The 17,567-nt window shown below is 44.0% G+C and overlaps 1 protein-coding gene across 1 annotated transcript; it reads right to left on the bottom strand.

The window, feature by feature from the left end:
- Nucleotides 1–1,625: 1,625 nt before the first annotated feature.
- On the bottom strand, nucleotides 1,626–17,411 carry LOC310866972 (uncharacterized protein; the record flags this gene model as incomplete). Its single annotated transcript, XM_083776767.1, has 9 exons — nucleotides 17,146–17,411; nucleotides 14,509–14,684; nucleotides 12,091–12,344; nucleotides 9,136–9,503; nucleotides 6,428–6,463; nucleotides 4,720–4,895; nucleotides 2,727–3,618; nucleotides 2,497–2,689; nucleotides 1,626–1,995 (listed from the first exon to the last, which is right to left on the bottom strand). The coding sequence occupies exons 1-9, from the start codon at nucleotides 17,270–17,272 to the stop codon at nucleotides 1,626–1,628; spliced, it is 2,592 nt and encodes an 863-aa protein (XP_083632893.1). The 5' UTR covers nucleotides 17,273–17,411.
- Nucleotides 17,412–17,567: the final 156 nt, after the last annotated feature.

Below are 17,567 nucleotides of genomic sequence, written 5' to 3'. Positions count from 1 at the left end.
TAAGTATGGTAATTGATTGGGTGAACTACTCCTTTAAGTGCCACTGTTGCAACAAAACAAAAAAAAATTAAAAGAAAATGGAGAAAGGAAGAAAGAAAAAAAGAAAGCTTGAGACGACTTGTGATTTGGCACTATAATAACACTGGATTAAGTTTTTGAGTGTTAATTAGCTCTATACTGTGATAGTGTTTGTTCAGTAACATGGTCTCCCCGTCTCTTCCCAGCTCTTTGATAAACAGAAAATGCATGTTCTGGTCGGTAACGGATTTATCCAATCAGGAGAGAGAGAAACACGTTGCAATTGGAAGTGATGACATAAGACAAATGAGCAGACAGTTGTTTTTTGCTGGGTTCTGTCTCATGATTGGATGAAATTGATATCTTGACCTGAAAGTATATTTTCTGTTCACTAAAGAGGTAGAGATGTGGGGAAGTCCCTGATACTGAACAAAAAAACGGAATCGGAATATAGAGCTTAAAATTTTAACCTTTTTTGAGGGTCGTTAGCCCCTCCTATATGCCTTGATTTGATTTTGATTGATTTGATTTGCGCAGCAGTTTTTCCCCTACTATGAAAGAGTGATAGCATCAACACAGAGCTACAGCACATATTTTACCACAGTTCAGAGCATACCAGCTTTTAATAAGAGGTGTGTGTATGCACAGTGGCATTATGGCCACAGACCCGCATACCTCAGAGAGTGTACAAATGGGGTCCATTTGGCTCCATTTGTACATACACACTCAGTTACAATCCTGTCAGGGTCAATTTGAACATTTGCAAATGTCCATTTGCGGACTTTTAGAAAAATAACAATTAAATATATTTGATAATTAAATAGTATCAAATATTTTTTGAAGCATAAATTATTGTTATTCACTCATATTTTTTTAATGTTCCATTGTTCATCAATCAGTGTATCTTAGTTAAAAAGCTGATATTGAAAAACTTTTTCAATTTTGGGACACCAGACAGAATATTGATTGAACACAAGATACACGGATTTTCATCACTTCAATAAAAAAGCAGGCCTGCATAAAACCAAGGGTTGTGTAGCCATTTACAAATTTCAGCTGAAATTTAAATATTATATTTTCAAATGGTTTATTGGCACTCCAAAAATAGCAATTATCATAGCAAATGTCTTCTAGGCTACAAGTATAATACTAAAAATGAAAGTCAATATTGTAAGTAGCTATATTCTTAATAATACATATAATTTGTGTGATATACTGTAGTGTAGCTATAGCAGTGACTGGGACAACAGGAAGAAAAACAAAGCCAAGTGACAGTGTGTACGTAAACATGCGTGAGCATGCTTGCGGTCCGCGACTGGTTGCACCGCTCCGGCCCTCATAGTCACATTTCGTCCAATGCGGCCCCCACCCCAAAATGAGATCCACTCAAGAGAATGTCCCCGCTACCACCCTTAGATCTCCATACTGTATGGAGCTGACCTGTAGTTTCATTATATAGATATTCCACTGTTACGTTCTTAGCTTACGCATGTTTCATGAACTACTTTTTTATGTATGCGATGTATTGCCATGCTTTTTGTTATTGCATAATGTAAGTCGCTCTTGATTAAGAGCGTCTGCTAAATGCCTAAATTGTAAATGGCCAATCATCTGCAGAGGAGCTGCAGTTCGCTGGTGTCATACGTGAGTGCCGGCGACGACCCATCCACTCCGCCAAGAGCTCCCTGGCCTCCTCGGATCTTCATGTTGACGAACTTGATCTTCCAGGTGTCGTCCAGGGGCGAGCGGATGAGGCCGAAGGCCTGCTCGAAGACGCCCAGGAAGTGCGCCCCCCGGTGGATGGTCCCGGCCACGGCCACCAGCATGGGGCCGTGCGCGGAGGCCAGGGCGCGCAGGCCGTGAGGCTCCGTGTTGGGGCTGAGGTGCAGCCGCTCCTCCTTGGTCAGCGCCAGGAGACGCAGGCTCACCATCTCTGCTCCCTGCAACTCAACCTCTGCCTGATGGCCATCGCCGTCGCTGTGGGAGAAAACACCATGAGGAGAAAACGTCAAGGAAAGCGTCATATTTTTACCTATGTTTTTATAGTTTAATGTTTGTTTTTAGTTCAATGTTTGCTTTAAAAACGCTATTGACAATGAAGGTAAAATGTATCATATTGTCCCTCATTACGTCATATTGTCTCTTTATTGTTAATGGCATTTTATGTTTGTGTTGGCACCATTTGTTTTACATCACCATTACATCGCCTAATCAACATGAGTTAGACTTTAATATATTAGCTCTTCAAAATAAGGGTAAACGGGGGGAAATCCTAGCATGAATTACAGCGAATTAATTAATACTGGCGGCCACAGTTAACCTTTTGTGTTTTTCCATAAAGCGCCACAAGCTTACAACTTGTTTCTGTTTACTAAAGAGCTACTGAACAAACACACTATAGCAAAGATTACTACCATAGAATAGATCTGTGAATGGTTGAAGTACTTGCGTGTGCAGTGTACCGCACCTCAAGCATACCTGGAAAGGAGAGACATTTTCACGTCGGGCCAAAAGTGCTGCGGTCCCCAGTCCTGCGGCTGCTGCTCTAGCGAGGGGTTGTGGCTGTTCAGCAGCTTGAAGAACCACTTGCAGAACTGCTGGCCCAGGACCAGCGGGTTCAAGCCGGCGGCGGGCTGCTGCGGCGGCGCGGCAGGACACAGGCTGCCTGCAGCTGGCTGCGATGATGTGGCAGGACACAGGCTGCGTACAGCAGGCTGCTGCGATGACGTGGCAGGACACTGGCTGCGTTTCGGGGGCTGTGATGACGGAGCAGGACAAGGGCTGTGTTTCGGGGACTGTGATGACGGAGCAGGACACAGGCTGCGTTTCGGGGACTGTGATGACGGAGCAGGACACAGGCTGCGTTTCGGGGACTGTGATGACGGAGCAGGACAAGGGCTGCGTTTCGGGGGCTGTGATGACGGAGCAGGACACAGGCTGCATTTCGGGGACTGTGATGACGGAGCAGGACACAGGCTGCGTTTCGGGGGCTGTGATGACGGAGCAGGACACAGGCTGCGTTTCAGGGGCTGTGATGACGGAGCAGGACACAGGCTGCGTTTCGGGGACTGTGATGACGGAGCAGGACAAGGGCTGCGTTTCGGGGACTGTGATGACGGAGCAGGACACAGGCTGCGTTTCGGGGGCTGTGATGACGGAGCAGGACACAGGCTGCGTTTCGGGGACTGTGATGATGAAGCAGGACACAGGCTGCGTTTCGGGGGCTGTGATGACGGAGCAGGACACAGGCTGCGTTTCGGGGGCTGTGATGACGGAGCAGGACAAGGGCTGCGTTTCGGGGACTGTGATGACGGAACAGGACACTGGCTGCGTTTCGGGGGCTGTGATGACGGAGCAGGACAAGGGCTGCGTTTCGGGGACTGTGATGACGAAGCAGGACACAGGCTGCGTTTCGGGGACTGTGATGATGAAGCAGGACACAGGCTGCGTTTCGGGGACTGTGATGACGGAGCAGGACACAGGCTGCGTTTCGGGGACTGTGATGACGGAGCAGGACACAGGCTGCGTTTCGGGGGCTGTGATGACGGAGCAGGACAAGGGCTGCGTTTCAGGGGCTGTGATGACGGAGCAGGACACAGGCTGCGTACAGCGGACACAGGCCACAGGCTTTTCACATCATTGTCCTCGTCAACCTACATGAACCAAAGCAGACGTGATCTTGTGTGGGAAAATGTACTTTAACTATAAACATTTGACCTCCCAACCAACAAACTACTTTGTTGGTTCCTCACACTGTGTCTGTGCAAAAGCTAGATAGAGAGCGTCAAATAATAAAGCAGTTTCTTTAAAAGAGTAGTCTTTACTGTAAAACAAGAAAAGACTACTCTAGGGGCACGGTGGCACAGTTGGTAGTGCTGTCGCCTCACAGCTAGAAGGTCCTGGGTTCGATTCCCGCTGGGGACGCTGTGGGCACTGGCGGCGTGTTCCCTCCTCCGCGTCATCAGTGCCCATACCCGAGGCGGGGGTTGGCGATAGGGCCTTTCTGTGTGGAGTTTGCATGTTCTCCCAGTGTCCCCTAGGGTAGATACCCTCACAAAAACATGCCGTAATCCTGGTCTCTAAAACTACCTCCCCCTGGCCAGCCGGGGCGCCTGATGGAGGGGAAAGGAACTGGTCGGAATAACGTGTCCCTTCCACACGCTACGTCCGGCCGGAGAAATTCCCCTCTGTCAGGTGAAAAGAAGCAGTTTGGACATGAGGTCAGTCCGCTGCCCCCCCAGGTTGGCAGAGGAAGTGTAGCGCCCAGGATTACATTAGATAATTGGCACTGGGTGAAAAGAAAACTGGGTTACAAAATCGTGGGATAAAAAATTTATTAAAAAAAAAAGAAAAAAGAAAAGACTCCTCTTCTAAAGAAACATGCAGTTTTATTATTTGGAGTTTGTACGCTATCTGTCTATGAGGACAGAAAAGGAATGTTACAATTTGTATTTCCGTTTGCCTTTTAGGATTCGTAATCACAAATTGCACAGGGCAGATATGACAAATATGATTATGTATTAAAGATTTATATGGTGATTTATATAACAGTTGATACAAGCTTACAACACGTCACTTTGAAAATGCAAGGATTTTTCAACATGGAAACAATTGACGATTATGCAAAACATAATTGTGATTAGCTCGAATCATTGCGATTAGGCGATTATGTAATAATTGTGACAGACCCACAGGTCCTACCTGTCCTGCTGACCAGAACTCCAGCGTCCTGCGGGCCAGCTGGTGTTTATCGCTCTGCGGTGATATCACGACACCTTCGCTGGCCAGGTACCTGAAGATGGCGTCGCGATTAACCTTCTTACGCTTCAGCAGCTCATCGGCAGCGTTGCTGTATGCCAAGATGGCTGTCATGGCCTCTGTAAACACAAAACATACAACAAGATGGCTGTCATGGCCTCTGTAAACACAAAACATACAACAAGATGGCTGTCATGGCCTCTGTAAACACAAAACATAGGCTACGACAAGATAATAAGACAAAGTGGCTGTAAACAACATGATGACTAACTTTGTTAACGACCATGACCAGCGATATTTAGGCTATCACACACGTTATGTTTTTTGAACCAGACCATTTTTGCAATATTCATAGTAAAGGGGAGCTTCCCTTTATTTTTCTCATGTTCCCTTTGTGGCTCCAGCACCTCACTTAAGTTTTTTCAGCGGATGAGCGGTGGTTCTTTTTACATTTTTGCAATATTCATATTGAAACGTACAGTAGCGTACGGTGTCTTGACTTAGCTCTAGGCTTGTTACAGCGGGCCAGTGGGGCCACTGAGGCAGCAAGCCCTAAATGAGTTAATAGGGGACAGGAAGCATATGTGAGGGAATGTTGATAATAAGACTTAAAAACATTTAAACCAAGCACTTTGCCAACCAAGGCTTTGATGATTCGAGAGTTGCCAGGATTTGAGTAATCGAGTGTGTTGCATAAATCAGTAGGCCTATAGGCTATTGATTCATATAAATCCCACCTGTGAAGTGAGGGGCGTTCTTATCATCATACATCATCTCATTCCGGCCAATCACAATTTGCGTCCTCACTTTAGTCTTCAATGTTTGTGTTTATGCAATGTTTGTGTTTCAATTGTCAATGGCATTCAATGTTATTTGTTAGTGTTTGCACAAACACTCAAAACTGGCCATTCATTGTCAATGGCATTCAATGTTTGTGTTAGGACAATGTTTGGGACCGTACCCAAGTTCCCTCAGCGGCTCAGCCCTATGTTCCCTCATTCCAACACAGACCCTATGTTCCCTCCAGTGGGGGCTGGTGGTGATTTGGGGTGGGGGGCATCAATTATACTATAATGCTACCCATAGTTGACCCTGCAGCAACAGCATCACATTGCAGATACCAAGTTATAGCAATGACACTACAACACAGTGAACTCCAGTGAACGTAGTTCGTATGTCCGTAATATATATATATATTTTAATATTCACAATTTTAAATATAGTGTCAGGATGACATGCTCATTAATATGTTGCAGGAGATTTGTGGTATTGTATGCAATATTGGAACCACATTTGTCATGCCAATGTTTGTGTTTACACAAACCCTCAAAGCTGGACATAGGATAGTACCCCTCAAAAAAGGATAGGCCATATCAGGATTATTAGGATTTTACCGGCCAATAGACTGAATTAATCAGCATTTTTTAAATTAACGTGAATAATGTTACCTAAAACAGGAAAAACAGAAAAAGAAGAAATTAACGCCTGATGATAATTAGGCAGGTTTCCACAGCCGAGTAGAATAAGAAATGTTGTTTACTATTGTCTCCTTTAATTGACAACACTCCTTAGTAGGCTACAACCTCGCCCCCCCCCCCCCCCCCCCCCCCCCCAACACACGCGCACACACACACACACACGCAAAACCTACCTCTGGTGTTCTCCACTGTGATCATCTTATTGGTGACTGTGTCGCACAGGGACATTAACTCACATGTTGACAATGATCTCAGCAGTTTCTCACAGCCTCGACGCTCTGTCTCCGTCAGTCTGAGTCCAGGTCCAGACATAGGTTCCATCCTGGAGGCAAATCTTTCCGGTGATAATGGATACCAACGTAATGAAAAAAGTCAACCAAAAAACAAGATTCCTGTATTGTACAGGATCTGTCAACAAAAACACTAGAGCCCTAGTTCATGGTTTCTTGTTTAATCTGTATCCTCCTGACTGGTGACTGCGTTCTCTATTCTGATCGGATCAAATTTCAGTTTCAGTTTCATTTTTCAGAAAATGTAATGTGATGTCACCATGCTTTCCACTGAAAATGCATGTTCTGTTTAATAAAATAAAAGCTGGAGAGACATGGTCCTGTTACTAGTAGGCTACTGAACAAACACTCTAGGCCTACTATATAGTAATGAGTTATAGTAATACTAAAGTAATACTATCACAATACAGAGATATTTAACATTTATTGTAACCAAAGAAAGTCACTTATCCTACACTTTAAGTGCCGCTGTTGCCAAAAAAGAAGGGAAAAAAGAAAGAAGCTTGCAGGATTGGCACAATGCATGTGTCTCTAAATGTAAACGGTCTTCAGACAACTTGTGATTTGACATAATACAATTTGATTCAATTTAAAGGGTAAGACCACTTTTTTTGAGGTTTGGGTTGTGTAGTTACTTTGCCATGATGCAACTCCAAATGTGGTCAAGAAATTAAAAATAACTGCTCCAGTGATTAGAAATTGATAATTCAAAATATGCTCCTCATTGACTTACATTGAATCTAAAACAGCTCTCAAAGTCACTCTTTTAGTATGTAAACAAACACAAACAAAGTTGATTCAGACAATATAGAGCATCACCAAAACTCATGCTGTTTTATTTTTTCATAAAAATGTTTTCTTCCTGTTGATTTTACTATTTGAAGATCTGGATCCAGATCCACGGATCCAGTCCGGGTTTTCTTCCCAATAAAATGGACAAATCAACAGGAAGAAAACATTTTTATGAAAAAATAAAACAGCATGAGTTTTGGTGATGCTCTATATTGTCTGAATCAACATTGTTTGTGTTTGTTTACGTACTAAAAGAGTGACTTTGAGAGCTGTTTTAGCTACAATGTAAGTCAATGAGGAGCAAATTTTGAATTATCAATTTCTAATCACTGGAGCAGTTATTTTTTATTTCTTGTCCACATTTGGAGTTGCATCATGGCAAAGTAACTACACAACCCAAACCTTAAAAAAAGTGGTCTTACCCTTTAAGTGTTAAATTATTTAACACTTAAATTGAATAAAATTGTACTACAATATATAGCTATTTAACTTAAATAGCTCTATATATTGTAGTACAGTGTTTGTTCAAACATCTGTCATCTAGCTACCCAAGTACATGTGATACTGTCCATGCCCAGTAGGTGGCAGTGACGCTATATCCCTCGTTGGATGCTAAACATCAATACTAAAACAAAATGTCGATTTACTGTTAAATTGTTCAAATTATCTGTAAGTTATTGTATCGCAAATAATTCCCCCCGCTAATTTTAAAGAATGTTAACCATTTCAAAAATAGCAGATGTTTAAGCTCGAAATAAAGACACTTCCATCTAGATATGAATGCAGAAAAGTTAAATAAGACTGCATGTTATATATGAACGTAAATAATGTTTTATTTTGCACCAGGAAATAAAATCCCCCTCCCAACCAGGCTGAATTAAAATGATTAACATAAAGTAACCAAGACAATTAAAAATAATGTCAGAAACTATATCTTGAAAGATGTCTCTTGCATATACTACAGGTGTTTGGGGATGTAAAGACTTTTGCCCATCAAAAAAATTCATTCTGTGTATTACAAGTATTGGACATGTGACATGTCTACACACCAGTAGTTCTTAGAACATGTTCTCACACACACACACACACACACACACACACACACACACACACACACACACACACACACACACACACACACACACACACACACACACACACACACACACACACACACACACACACACACACACACACACACACACACACACACACACACACACAATGTTGGAAAACACTTTAATATAAAAACAATAATTTGCTATGATACATATTTACATAAACAGAAAAGATCCACCCACCACAGACAGACACACTGTCCTGTCTCTAATATCCTGTCTTGTGTGAACAATATAACATTGTTTAAAATAGCTTGTAGATCGGCTATTTGAACAATCGTTTAATGTATTTCAAAATAGTAAAACAGTTTAAGCATAAGGCAGCGCCTTACCACTCATATTTAAACTGCCAAGTTAACAGATCAGCCAACGCAGGGAAGCTGGAAGTACCCACACGTCCCAAACTCTTCAGACTCCATCATGGCCCGTAGCACTTACCCTAGCCCCAACGACCTTACAGGCATATGCAAAGGCTCAACTAAATGTAACTTAGATAGAACTTTATGCAGACTTATAGCATTCTATGTAGACGGCACTAGAATAGCATTTCATGTAGACATGTACGCATGTTTCATGATAACTACTTTTTATGTATGCGATGTATTGCCATGCATTTTGCTTAATGTAAGTCGCACTGGATTAAGAGCGTCTGCTAAATGCCTAAATTGTAAATGGCCAATCATCTGCAGAGGAGCTGCAGTTCGCTGGTGTCATACGTGAGTGCCGGCGACGACCCATCCGCTCCGCCCAGAGCTCCCTGGCCTCCACGGATCTTCATGTTGACGAACTTGATCTTCCAGGTGTCGTCCAGGGGCGAGCGGATGAGGCCGAAGGCCTGCTCGTAGACGCCCAGGCAGTGCTCCCCCCGGTGGATGGTCCCGGCCACGGCCACCAGCATGGGGCCGTGCGCGGAGGCCAGGGCGCGCAGGCCGTGAGGCTCCGTGTTGGGGCTGAGGAGCAGCCGCTCCTCCTTGGTCAGCGCCAGGAGACGCAGGCTCACCATCTCTGCTCCCTGGAACTCCTCCTCCGCCTGCTGGCCATCGCCGGCGCTGCGGGGGAAAACATGCAGGGGAAAGCGTCAAGGAAAGCGTTTATTTATTTTATCACATTATAATTAGCCCCCAGCTTGTCAACTGTCGGTTGAATGACATGAACATTGAAAATTAGAACATTCACGATGAGGGTCTTGGGCTTTTCCACACCTTCTCTGTCTCCTTGAGTCCTATTCATTTCTCACCAATTGTGTCTGATATTTTCAGTAGCAACTAGAAAAAGTGCCCTTCCGGGCACAGGTCTCCACCAGGTTATCCACAGATCCGTGCAGTTAGAGGTAAAAACACTTTTCGGCCAGTTATAGCGCCACCTTGAGGCTGAGTTGAAATTGTTCATGTGGCATTTCGTCCTCGGCCTAGTGGGAATGTGGGTGCACAATTTCACGGAAATCACGCGATGTGTTCATGATTTGCAGCATTTTGTTTGAAACTGAGCACTCCTGTGAACTTTGGAAGCCAATCTTAACCAATCAGGATGGAGTCTGATAAATCTGAAAGACCCGTTTCGTTGAATGGCTCTAGAGAGACTGTGTACCAATTTGCGTGATGTTTGGACAAAATCTGTAGGTGTACTGTGCAAAAACTTGTTTTGCACAAAGCGGCCTCCTGGTGGCGCTATAACAGGCCGTTCTGGAAAGTTTGGGGCAGAGGTTCATGGTTGGCATCCAGGGAGTGTGTGTGCAAAATATGGCATCGAAAAACTTGTTTTGCACAAAGCGGCCTCCTGGTGGCGCTATAACAGGCCGTTCTGGAAAGTTTGGGGCAGAGGTTCATGGTTGGCATCCAGGGAGTGTGTGTGCAAAATATGGCATCGACCGGGTTAACGGTGGCCGAGATTAGCTGTTCACGGACACACGGACACACGGACACACACACACGCGGACGGACGGAGTGCAAAACATACTCTCCCCACATGCCTTCGGCCTGGTGGAGACAATTATGTGCTCTTGTCAAATTAGACAGAGATGTGAAATCGATCCACCATGGGAGAACGTCTGTGCTAGGTTCACTGTTAGATCTGTTTACATTGGTGGATTGAAGTGCTGATGAAGTCATTTCAAGCCCAGTTTGGATTGGTTCAATGCACTCACAGTGTGAATCACATGATTTCAAGCCTGCATTGGCGAATTCTCTCACAGTTAAATTATTACAAACACAAGGAGGAACACCGGATGTTCATATTTGCACACTGCCGTGGACCAATTTGATCCATTCTGACATGTCTTTGACACTTCCCCAGATTTGCCACTGGAATTTTGTGTTTAATGCCTGTGTCGTATCTGGACAATAATTCTATAACTATAATCATTCTATAATCAAACTACATGTCTGGGCTAAAGTCAATTGTCTGTATGTCTGTCTGAAAGCAGCCACAGTCGAGTAGCCTACTCTGCATTGTGACAGTTAGTCTCAGAGGCCTGTCTTTGATATCCAAAGTCAAGGTGTCGTTGGCCTGTTTTACATGCCTTTTGTTAGCATGTTATTGTTTCAACCAAGAGGTCAATTGATTAAATCTCAGACGTCACTCTGTATGCATCTCAATGCCATTTGTATGTAAAGTTTCAAACCCTCCCAGAGACCCCAATGTTTGATGTGAGACTGCATATAATCATCTGGAAATACAAGGTTAGGGAGTGTGGTTGGTGCAGGCTGACCGCATGGTCAGGCTGTGCCCTGTGCTCCGCGGCCACAGCTCACGGGCCGCGGGAAGCTCTCTGTGTTTTGGTCTCGGTTGTTGCAATAAATACAACGCTACACTCCAGCTCATCTCTGCCTGCGTGTTTCTTCATCCGATCGTCTGAGGCTTTGATGCCGAAATACTCTTCGTCCTCTTTTGTCTATTTTGTCTAAGTTGTAGTTAGTGTATGGTTATAAAATATACCACACCCGTAAGTAAGTAAATCGTTCTGAGAGGTATCGGCAGAGAAGAACGCGGTGTCTATCGCTGTTTCACAACGCGCTAGACCCCTGGGAAGAAGGACTGCTGAGGTGGAGCGCCACACACCACCAGCTTGACGCACACATGCCGTACTAATCATACTGTGAGTTGTCTCTTGCTCTTTAACAAACATTTTCAGGTGAAATTTCATCCATTCGGGAGAAAAATACCCATTGGTGTTCCCACTGTTCCGGAAAACTCAAAAATCTACTCAAAAATGAGATTGAAAAATAAATTGTATCCTGATCTGTAAATGTGAGTGGTTGAAGTGTACTTGCGTGTGCAGTGTGCTGCACCTACAGATGGGCCATTTCAACTCTTCACGCTTTCCTGAAGGTTTTCTGAAAATGCATGCTTTCCCTGTTGATTTTATATTCACCTTGATAATTATACTGCTTTGCTACTGAAAAGAAGTGTCCAGCAGAGGAACTCTATCTTTTCAGGAATCTGAATAGAATTAACGTATATCACCTTGGCAAATGCACTTCTCACTGACAATGTTCTGTTTCTGGCAATGCACTGACAATCTACTGAATTTCCAGTGGCAGGACACGTGAAGCTCTCAAATGGCACATCTGTAAGTGGTTGAAGTACTTGCATGTGCAGTGTACTGCACCTCAAGCTGTATCATCAAGACAGCGTTACCTGGAAAGCAGAGACATTTTCACGTCGGGCCAGAAGTGCTGCGGTCCCCAGTCCTGCGGCTGCTGCCCCAGCGAGGGATTGTGGCTGTTCAGCAGCTGGAAGAACCACTGGCAGAACTGCTGGCCCAGGACCAGCGGGTCAAAGCCGGCGGCGGGCTGCGATGGCGCGGCAGGACACAGGCTGCCTGCAGCAGGCTGCAGCGGCTGCACCTCACGGCCCGGGTCTTTCACTGGGCTTGGGTCCACTGCCACCACCTGGACGACAAGAGCATAGGGGTGCAACACTTTGAATTAATCATGTTAAAAAACAATGTATACTTATAGAGAGAAGACTATTGCACACCCGGCAGGCAATTTGGAGCAGGTGCGATGATGACAAAGAGTATACAACGTTTCGGTCTTGAGACCTTCCTTCAGCCTGAGGAAGGTCGCAAGACCGAAACGTTGCTCAACAAAATTGCTCTGAACTAGCAAGTGGCAGTGTGCGGATGTCCCTTCTTCCACATAAAAAAACAATGTTTAAAAATGTATAATCGATAATGAAATGAATCAATCGTTTCAATCCCCGTTTTGTGATCCCTATTATTATTATTATTATAGGTTAAAGGTTTCAAATAATATAAATGATCTTAATAGTTTCAGCCCTAAAGAGAAATGATTGAGAAGCTATTGAAGAATAGTGTGCATTTGTGCAAAAGCCTATTTAAAGCTGCAGGGGCCAACGTTCAACCACTAGATGGTGCATTAAGGGGGGATTCACACTCACGAATGCGCACTCGGGATCACTTGGCAGATGTTATGGTGTGAATGCTGCGTACCGTTCCCGGGACCGCATTGTGACCGATTAAAGTGTACTCGTCTAGGAAACAGATCGATGCAATGTGAAAGCATTGAATACAATTGAATGAAGTGTACTCTGGTACAGAAGAATCAAGGCCAATGTGAATCATGGCCAGGGGGGACCAGGCAACTGTATTCGGGAACAGTTTGAATCAAACACTCATTGTGAAATCCCCTATAAGCCTTCCCCTCCACATCACCACGCCTTTGGAACTCACACTTCACTAAATGGGTGTACAAAACATTAGAAACACTGGTTCGCTGCCCTGCCACTCTGCCTTGTCATTTGATCGTGGGCCAGAAGATATTCAACAGCTAATGTAAGAACTGGAACTTGCAACAGACCAGATCTTACACATGATTATTACTATGTTAATTGCTAAAAAGGTTAATAAATAAAGATGTGCGTTATAACTGCATACTGACAGAACTGTGTGAATGTGTAATCCAATACCACAGGACATGTGTAGATAGAAATCATTGTACCCAGCAGCCAGAAGCAGACAAAAGAACAGGATAATCGCTACATATTATCACTGGTATGTTCATCTCATCGGTACAACTCTGTCAATAAATACAGCCAAACTGAGCTCTACGACTGGACATCTATCTGTCATGTTTCTGTGTGCACTGCTGCGTACGATCACTTCCACCACCTGTGAAGTAACGTGCAACAAAGTTTGGAAGGTGAATGATTGCCGTTACAATTAGTATAAAAGTCCATGTCGTCCAAGACATAGCGTGACCATAAATTATGGTCGTCCAATGTAGTCCTTGGCAGGGAAGGAGTTTGTGCCCTTTTAGGACATTTAGATAATTAAACCTTTTTAAAAAGAACATTTTATCTGGAGACAGACCGTCATACTCCAGAGATAAACAAGTTATTTCATAGGACAAGAGCTCAAAGTCTCTTCTTAGATAGACCTATCTTAGAATAGACTTTGTTTCTCTCTATATGGAGAGAAACACTGTTTAACAGATGCTTGTCATACACTCGCAACGTGGATAAAAGCATTCTTCAGGTGGGTGTAGATTCTTTATCTGGACATTATATACTGTAGACCAGTGGTTCTCAAAACGTTTTCCATTTGTACACTCAGAGTTACAGATAGGGCTGTCACGATTACACATTTAAGTGGACGATTAATTGTCACACAAATAATTGTGATTATTCTGATTAATGATTTAATTGTGTTTTTGGCATTGAACATTTTATTTCCGTTTGCCTTTTAGGCTTCGTAATCACAAATTGCACAGGGCAGATATACTAAAATATACAAAGAAATCACTGACACATTTAATATTTATTTTCTTTCTAAACAAAAATTACAATATAGCAAAAATAGTTGATCTACAAGCTTACAACAAGTCACTTTAAGTTTAAAGTGACTTGTTGTAAGCTTGTAGATCAACTAATTGTGCTATCTTTTTTAACTGTTTGAAAATGGAAAGCTACATGGAAACGATTGACGATTAGGGAAAATGTAATTGCGATTAGCTCAAATAATTGCAATTAGGCGATTATGTAATAATTGTGAGACCCACTCCTCTTATAATATTTATGTTAAATTGGTCCCACCTGTCCTGCTGACCAGAACTCCAGCGTCCTGCGGGCCAGCTGGTGTTTATCACTCTGCGGTGATATCACGACACCTTCGCTGGCCAGGTACCTGAAGATGGCGTCACGATTAACCTTCTTACGCTTCAGCAGCTCCTCGGCAGCGTTGCTGTACGCCAAGATGGCTGTCATGGCCTCTGTAAACACAAAACATACAACAAGATGGCTGTCATGGCGATAGGGTGTCATGATACCCTGAAGAAGGCAGTTTCATCTGCCGAAACGTTGGTTTCTACTCTGCATCCTAATAAATAATCGACACTTTGGCTATCAGTGTGTGTCTTTTTAAAACGTATCTCTTTAGACGTTTTTTGCTAAGACTGGTGTGCGTTTAGCATCCTCCTGCACAGTGCTCTACACTTCCTCTGACAACCTGGGGGGGCAGCGGACTGACCTCATGCTTCCTTCTATGCATGAGGAGTCCAAGCTGCTTCTTTTCACCTAACAGGGGGTAGTTTCCCCGGCCGGATGTAGCGCATGTTTTTTGTAAGGGTACCCTAGAGCTAAATTCCAATCTCGGCCACTCGCTCACTCCCACTCGGTCACTCGAGGTCGTTCCAAATCCAGCGTGACCCGGAAATGGTTAACGTTCCAATTGTTAAAGTGCTCCATCGAGGAGGAGAGTGGAGTCGAGTGGAGGAGCCGAGTGGGCTCTCCGAGACCGCATAGAGCGAGTGTACATCAGGTGCAGGCTCGGTGGGGTATTTTGTCTCCTCGCAGCGGATTTCCGCATCACGTGTACATTAGGGATGCACCGAAAGGGAAATTCTTGGCCGAAACCGAATACCGAATATAGGAAACAGTTGGCCAAAAACCGAATCCCGAATATCCGAATATGATTCATATTATATATCTTTTTTTCTTACCATTGCTGTCATGGCCGTACCTTAAATGACCTGATTTATGGCTAAATAAATGGTTATGGCAAAACTTAACTTAAATAATAATCACTATTATGGGTCCATAAAACATTTATTCAGCTCGTTTGAATCCATTAATTGCATACACTATTCTGTGATATATTTTCTGCCTATTCGGGCCGAAACCGAATAGGCCGAAAATGCAATTTTAGCCATTTTCTGCCGAATATTTTCTGCGGCCGAATATTCGGTGCATCACTAGTGTACATGTTTTTTTTTCCTTCTCCAGTGACATAAGTCCGCCTCCTCCACATGTGGCACAGAAAACACTGCTTGAAACCCGATACTATGCACCCCCCCCCCCCCCCCCCCATCCACTAGCTGCCGGCCGGCTGAGTCGCTAACCCAACACACACATGCACGCACTAAAAAGCTTTGCCGTTTGTTGAAGAGACACATTTTCGCTGAATGAATAGATCTTCAGAATGATAAAGTAGCCTATCTAGCCTACATATGTGAAAGTGAAAGGACCACAACAAGCCACTGGCTTTATTGCATTGTGTGATATAAGCATAATAAAAGTAGGATATATAAATTAGGCCGGCTATATTGTGCGCACCTCAAAAGCTATAGTTAATTTAACTCTGTGCATGCCTGAATGCACAGACTGCTATGAATGACGGTGACAAAAATGTATTTATTTATATGTGGACTGAACTGAATATGTAAGTCAGAGAGACTAGGCCTATACCTAATTCCTGTTATAGTGTCCGTTATTTGCAAAGACCGTTGGAGGAGGACTGACTGTCGGAGGAGGGGGGGGTGATTTATACGTGTGCGCATCCTGGCGCTTATTCACTATTTCAGGAATAAATAGTAGTAAAACACATTGGCCTCGGTTACATGCACAAAATGATGAATTGTCTATTCTGTAGACCGTACGGCTCTGTTCGGAGTTCCAGTGATCCAGTTGTGTGACACTGTATTGTACCACCACTTTTGCTTTGGCAATGTAAACGTATGTTTTCCCATGCCAATAAAGCCCTTTGAATTGAATTGATACACGTCATTAGTTATCGCGGAATGTGCCTTCGCTTTGAAATGACAAAGAGGAAAATTCGACCACCACTCTGTCCTCCCATCGAATCCTCTCCTCCTCCTCTCCTCCTCGCTGGGGGCGGAGCTGAGGAGCGAGTGGAGGACGCGAGGAGAGTGAGCGAGTGTGAAAGTTGCGGTATTGGAATTTAGCTTATGGGACACAGGGAGAACATGCAAACTCCACACAGAAAGGCCCTTTCGCCAACCCCACCTCGAGTATGGGCACTGATGACGTGGAGGAGGGAACACGCCCCCAGCGCCCACAGGCTCCCCAGCGGGAAACGAACCCAGGACCTTCTAGCTGTGAGGAGACAACACTACAGACTGTGCCACCGTGCAGATTTTGTGCCACCCTAGGCAGATTATTTTTAAACAAGTTTTTATTTATTTAATATATAGATTTGTATTATCATGGGAAGGATGGCTTCCATTATTGCATTGCCACAGGAATAGAAAGCCTCAGCCTGCCGTTTCTATTAGCTTGGATTCCCCATGGATGATGTCACTGGTGGATGGGTTTCTGAACTGCCCACAGCACTCCTATGAGGCAGACAATTGTGGCATTTCATCATGAACATTTGTGAGGAACAATTATATGAAGAAAGGTTGAAAAGTGGTATAATAAACATAATAAACCCACCTGTGGTGTTCTCCACTGTGATCATCTTATTGGTGACTGTGTCGCACAGGGACATTAAGTCACATGTTGACAATGATCTCAGGAGTTTCTCACAGCCTCGACGCTCTGTCTCCGTCAGTCCAGACATGTTCAACAGAATGTAAACAACATTTAACTAAACAACGATTCATAGCAGGTATTAATATAGCTTAACAGCCATAGTGTAGTTATAGACATTATGCAAACACTACACACTCTGTTTACTGTTGCCTTCATAAACTTCCTTCCTACTCCGTACGTACGGTAGAAAGAATGTTCCGTGTCGAAGCACATACCATGGCAGCAGGAGTGAAACGTTCCGTCCTACCGTAGTTCTTCTTCTTCTTGTGGTTTCCGGCAGACTAGATGCCTTCCGGCACATTGCTGCCTCCCACTGGTCGGGA

Source organism: Protomyctophum parallelum, assembly GCF_964188405.1.
Source record: "Protomyctophum parallelum genome assembly, chromosome: 11".
In the NCBI taxonomy this organism is placed as follows: domain Eukaryota; kingdom Metazoa; phylum Chordata; class Actinopteri; order Myctophiformes; family Myctophidae; genus Protomyctophum; species Protomyctophum parallelum.
Note: the sequence above shows the minus strand (reverse complement) of the source record. Positions and strands in the feature narration are given on the sequence as shown.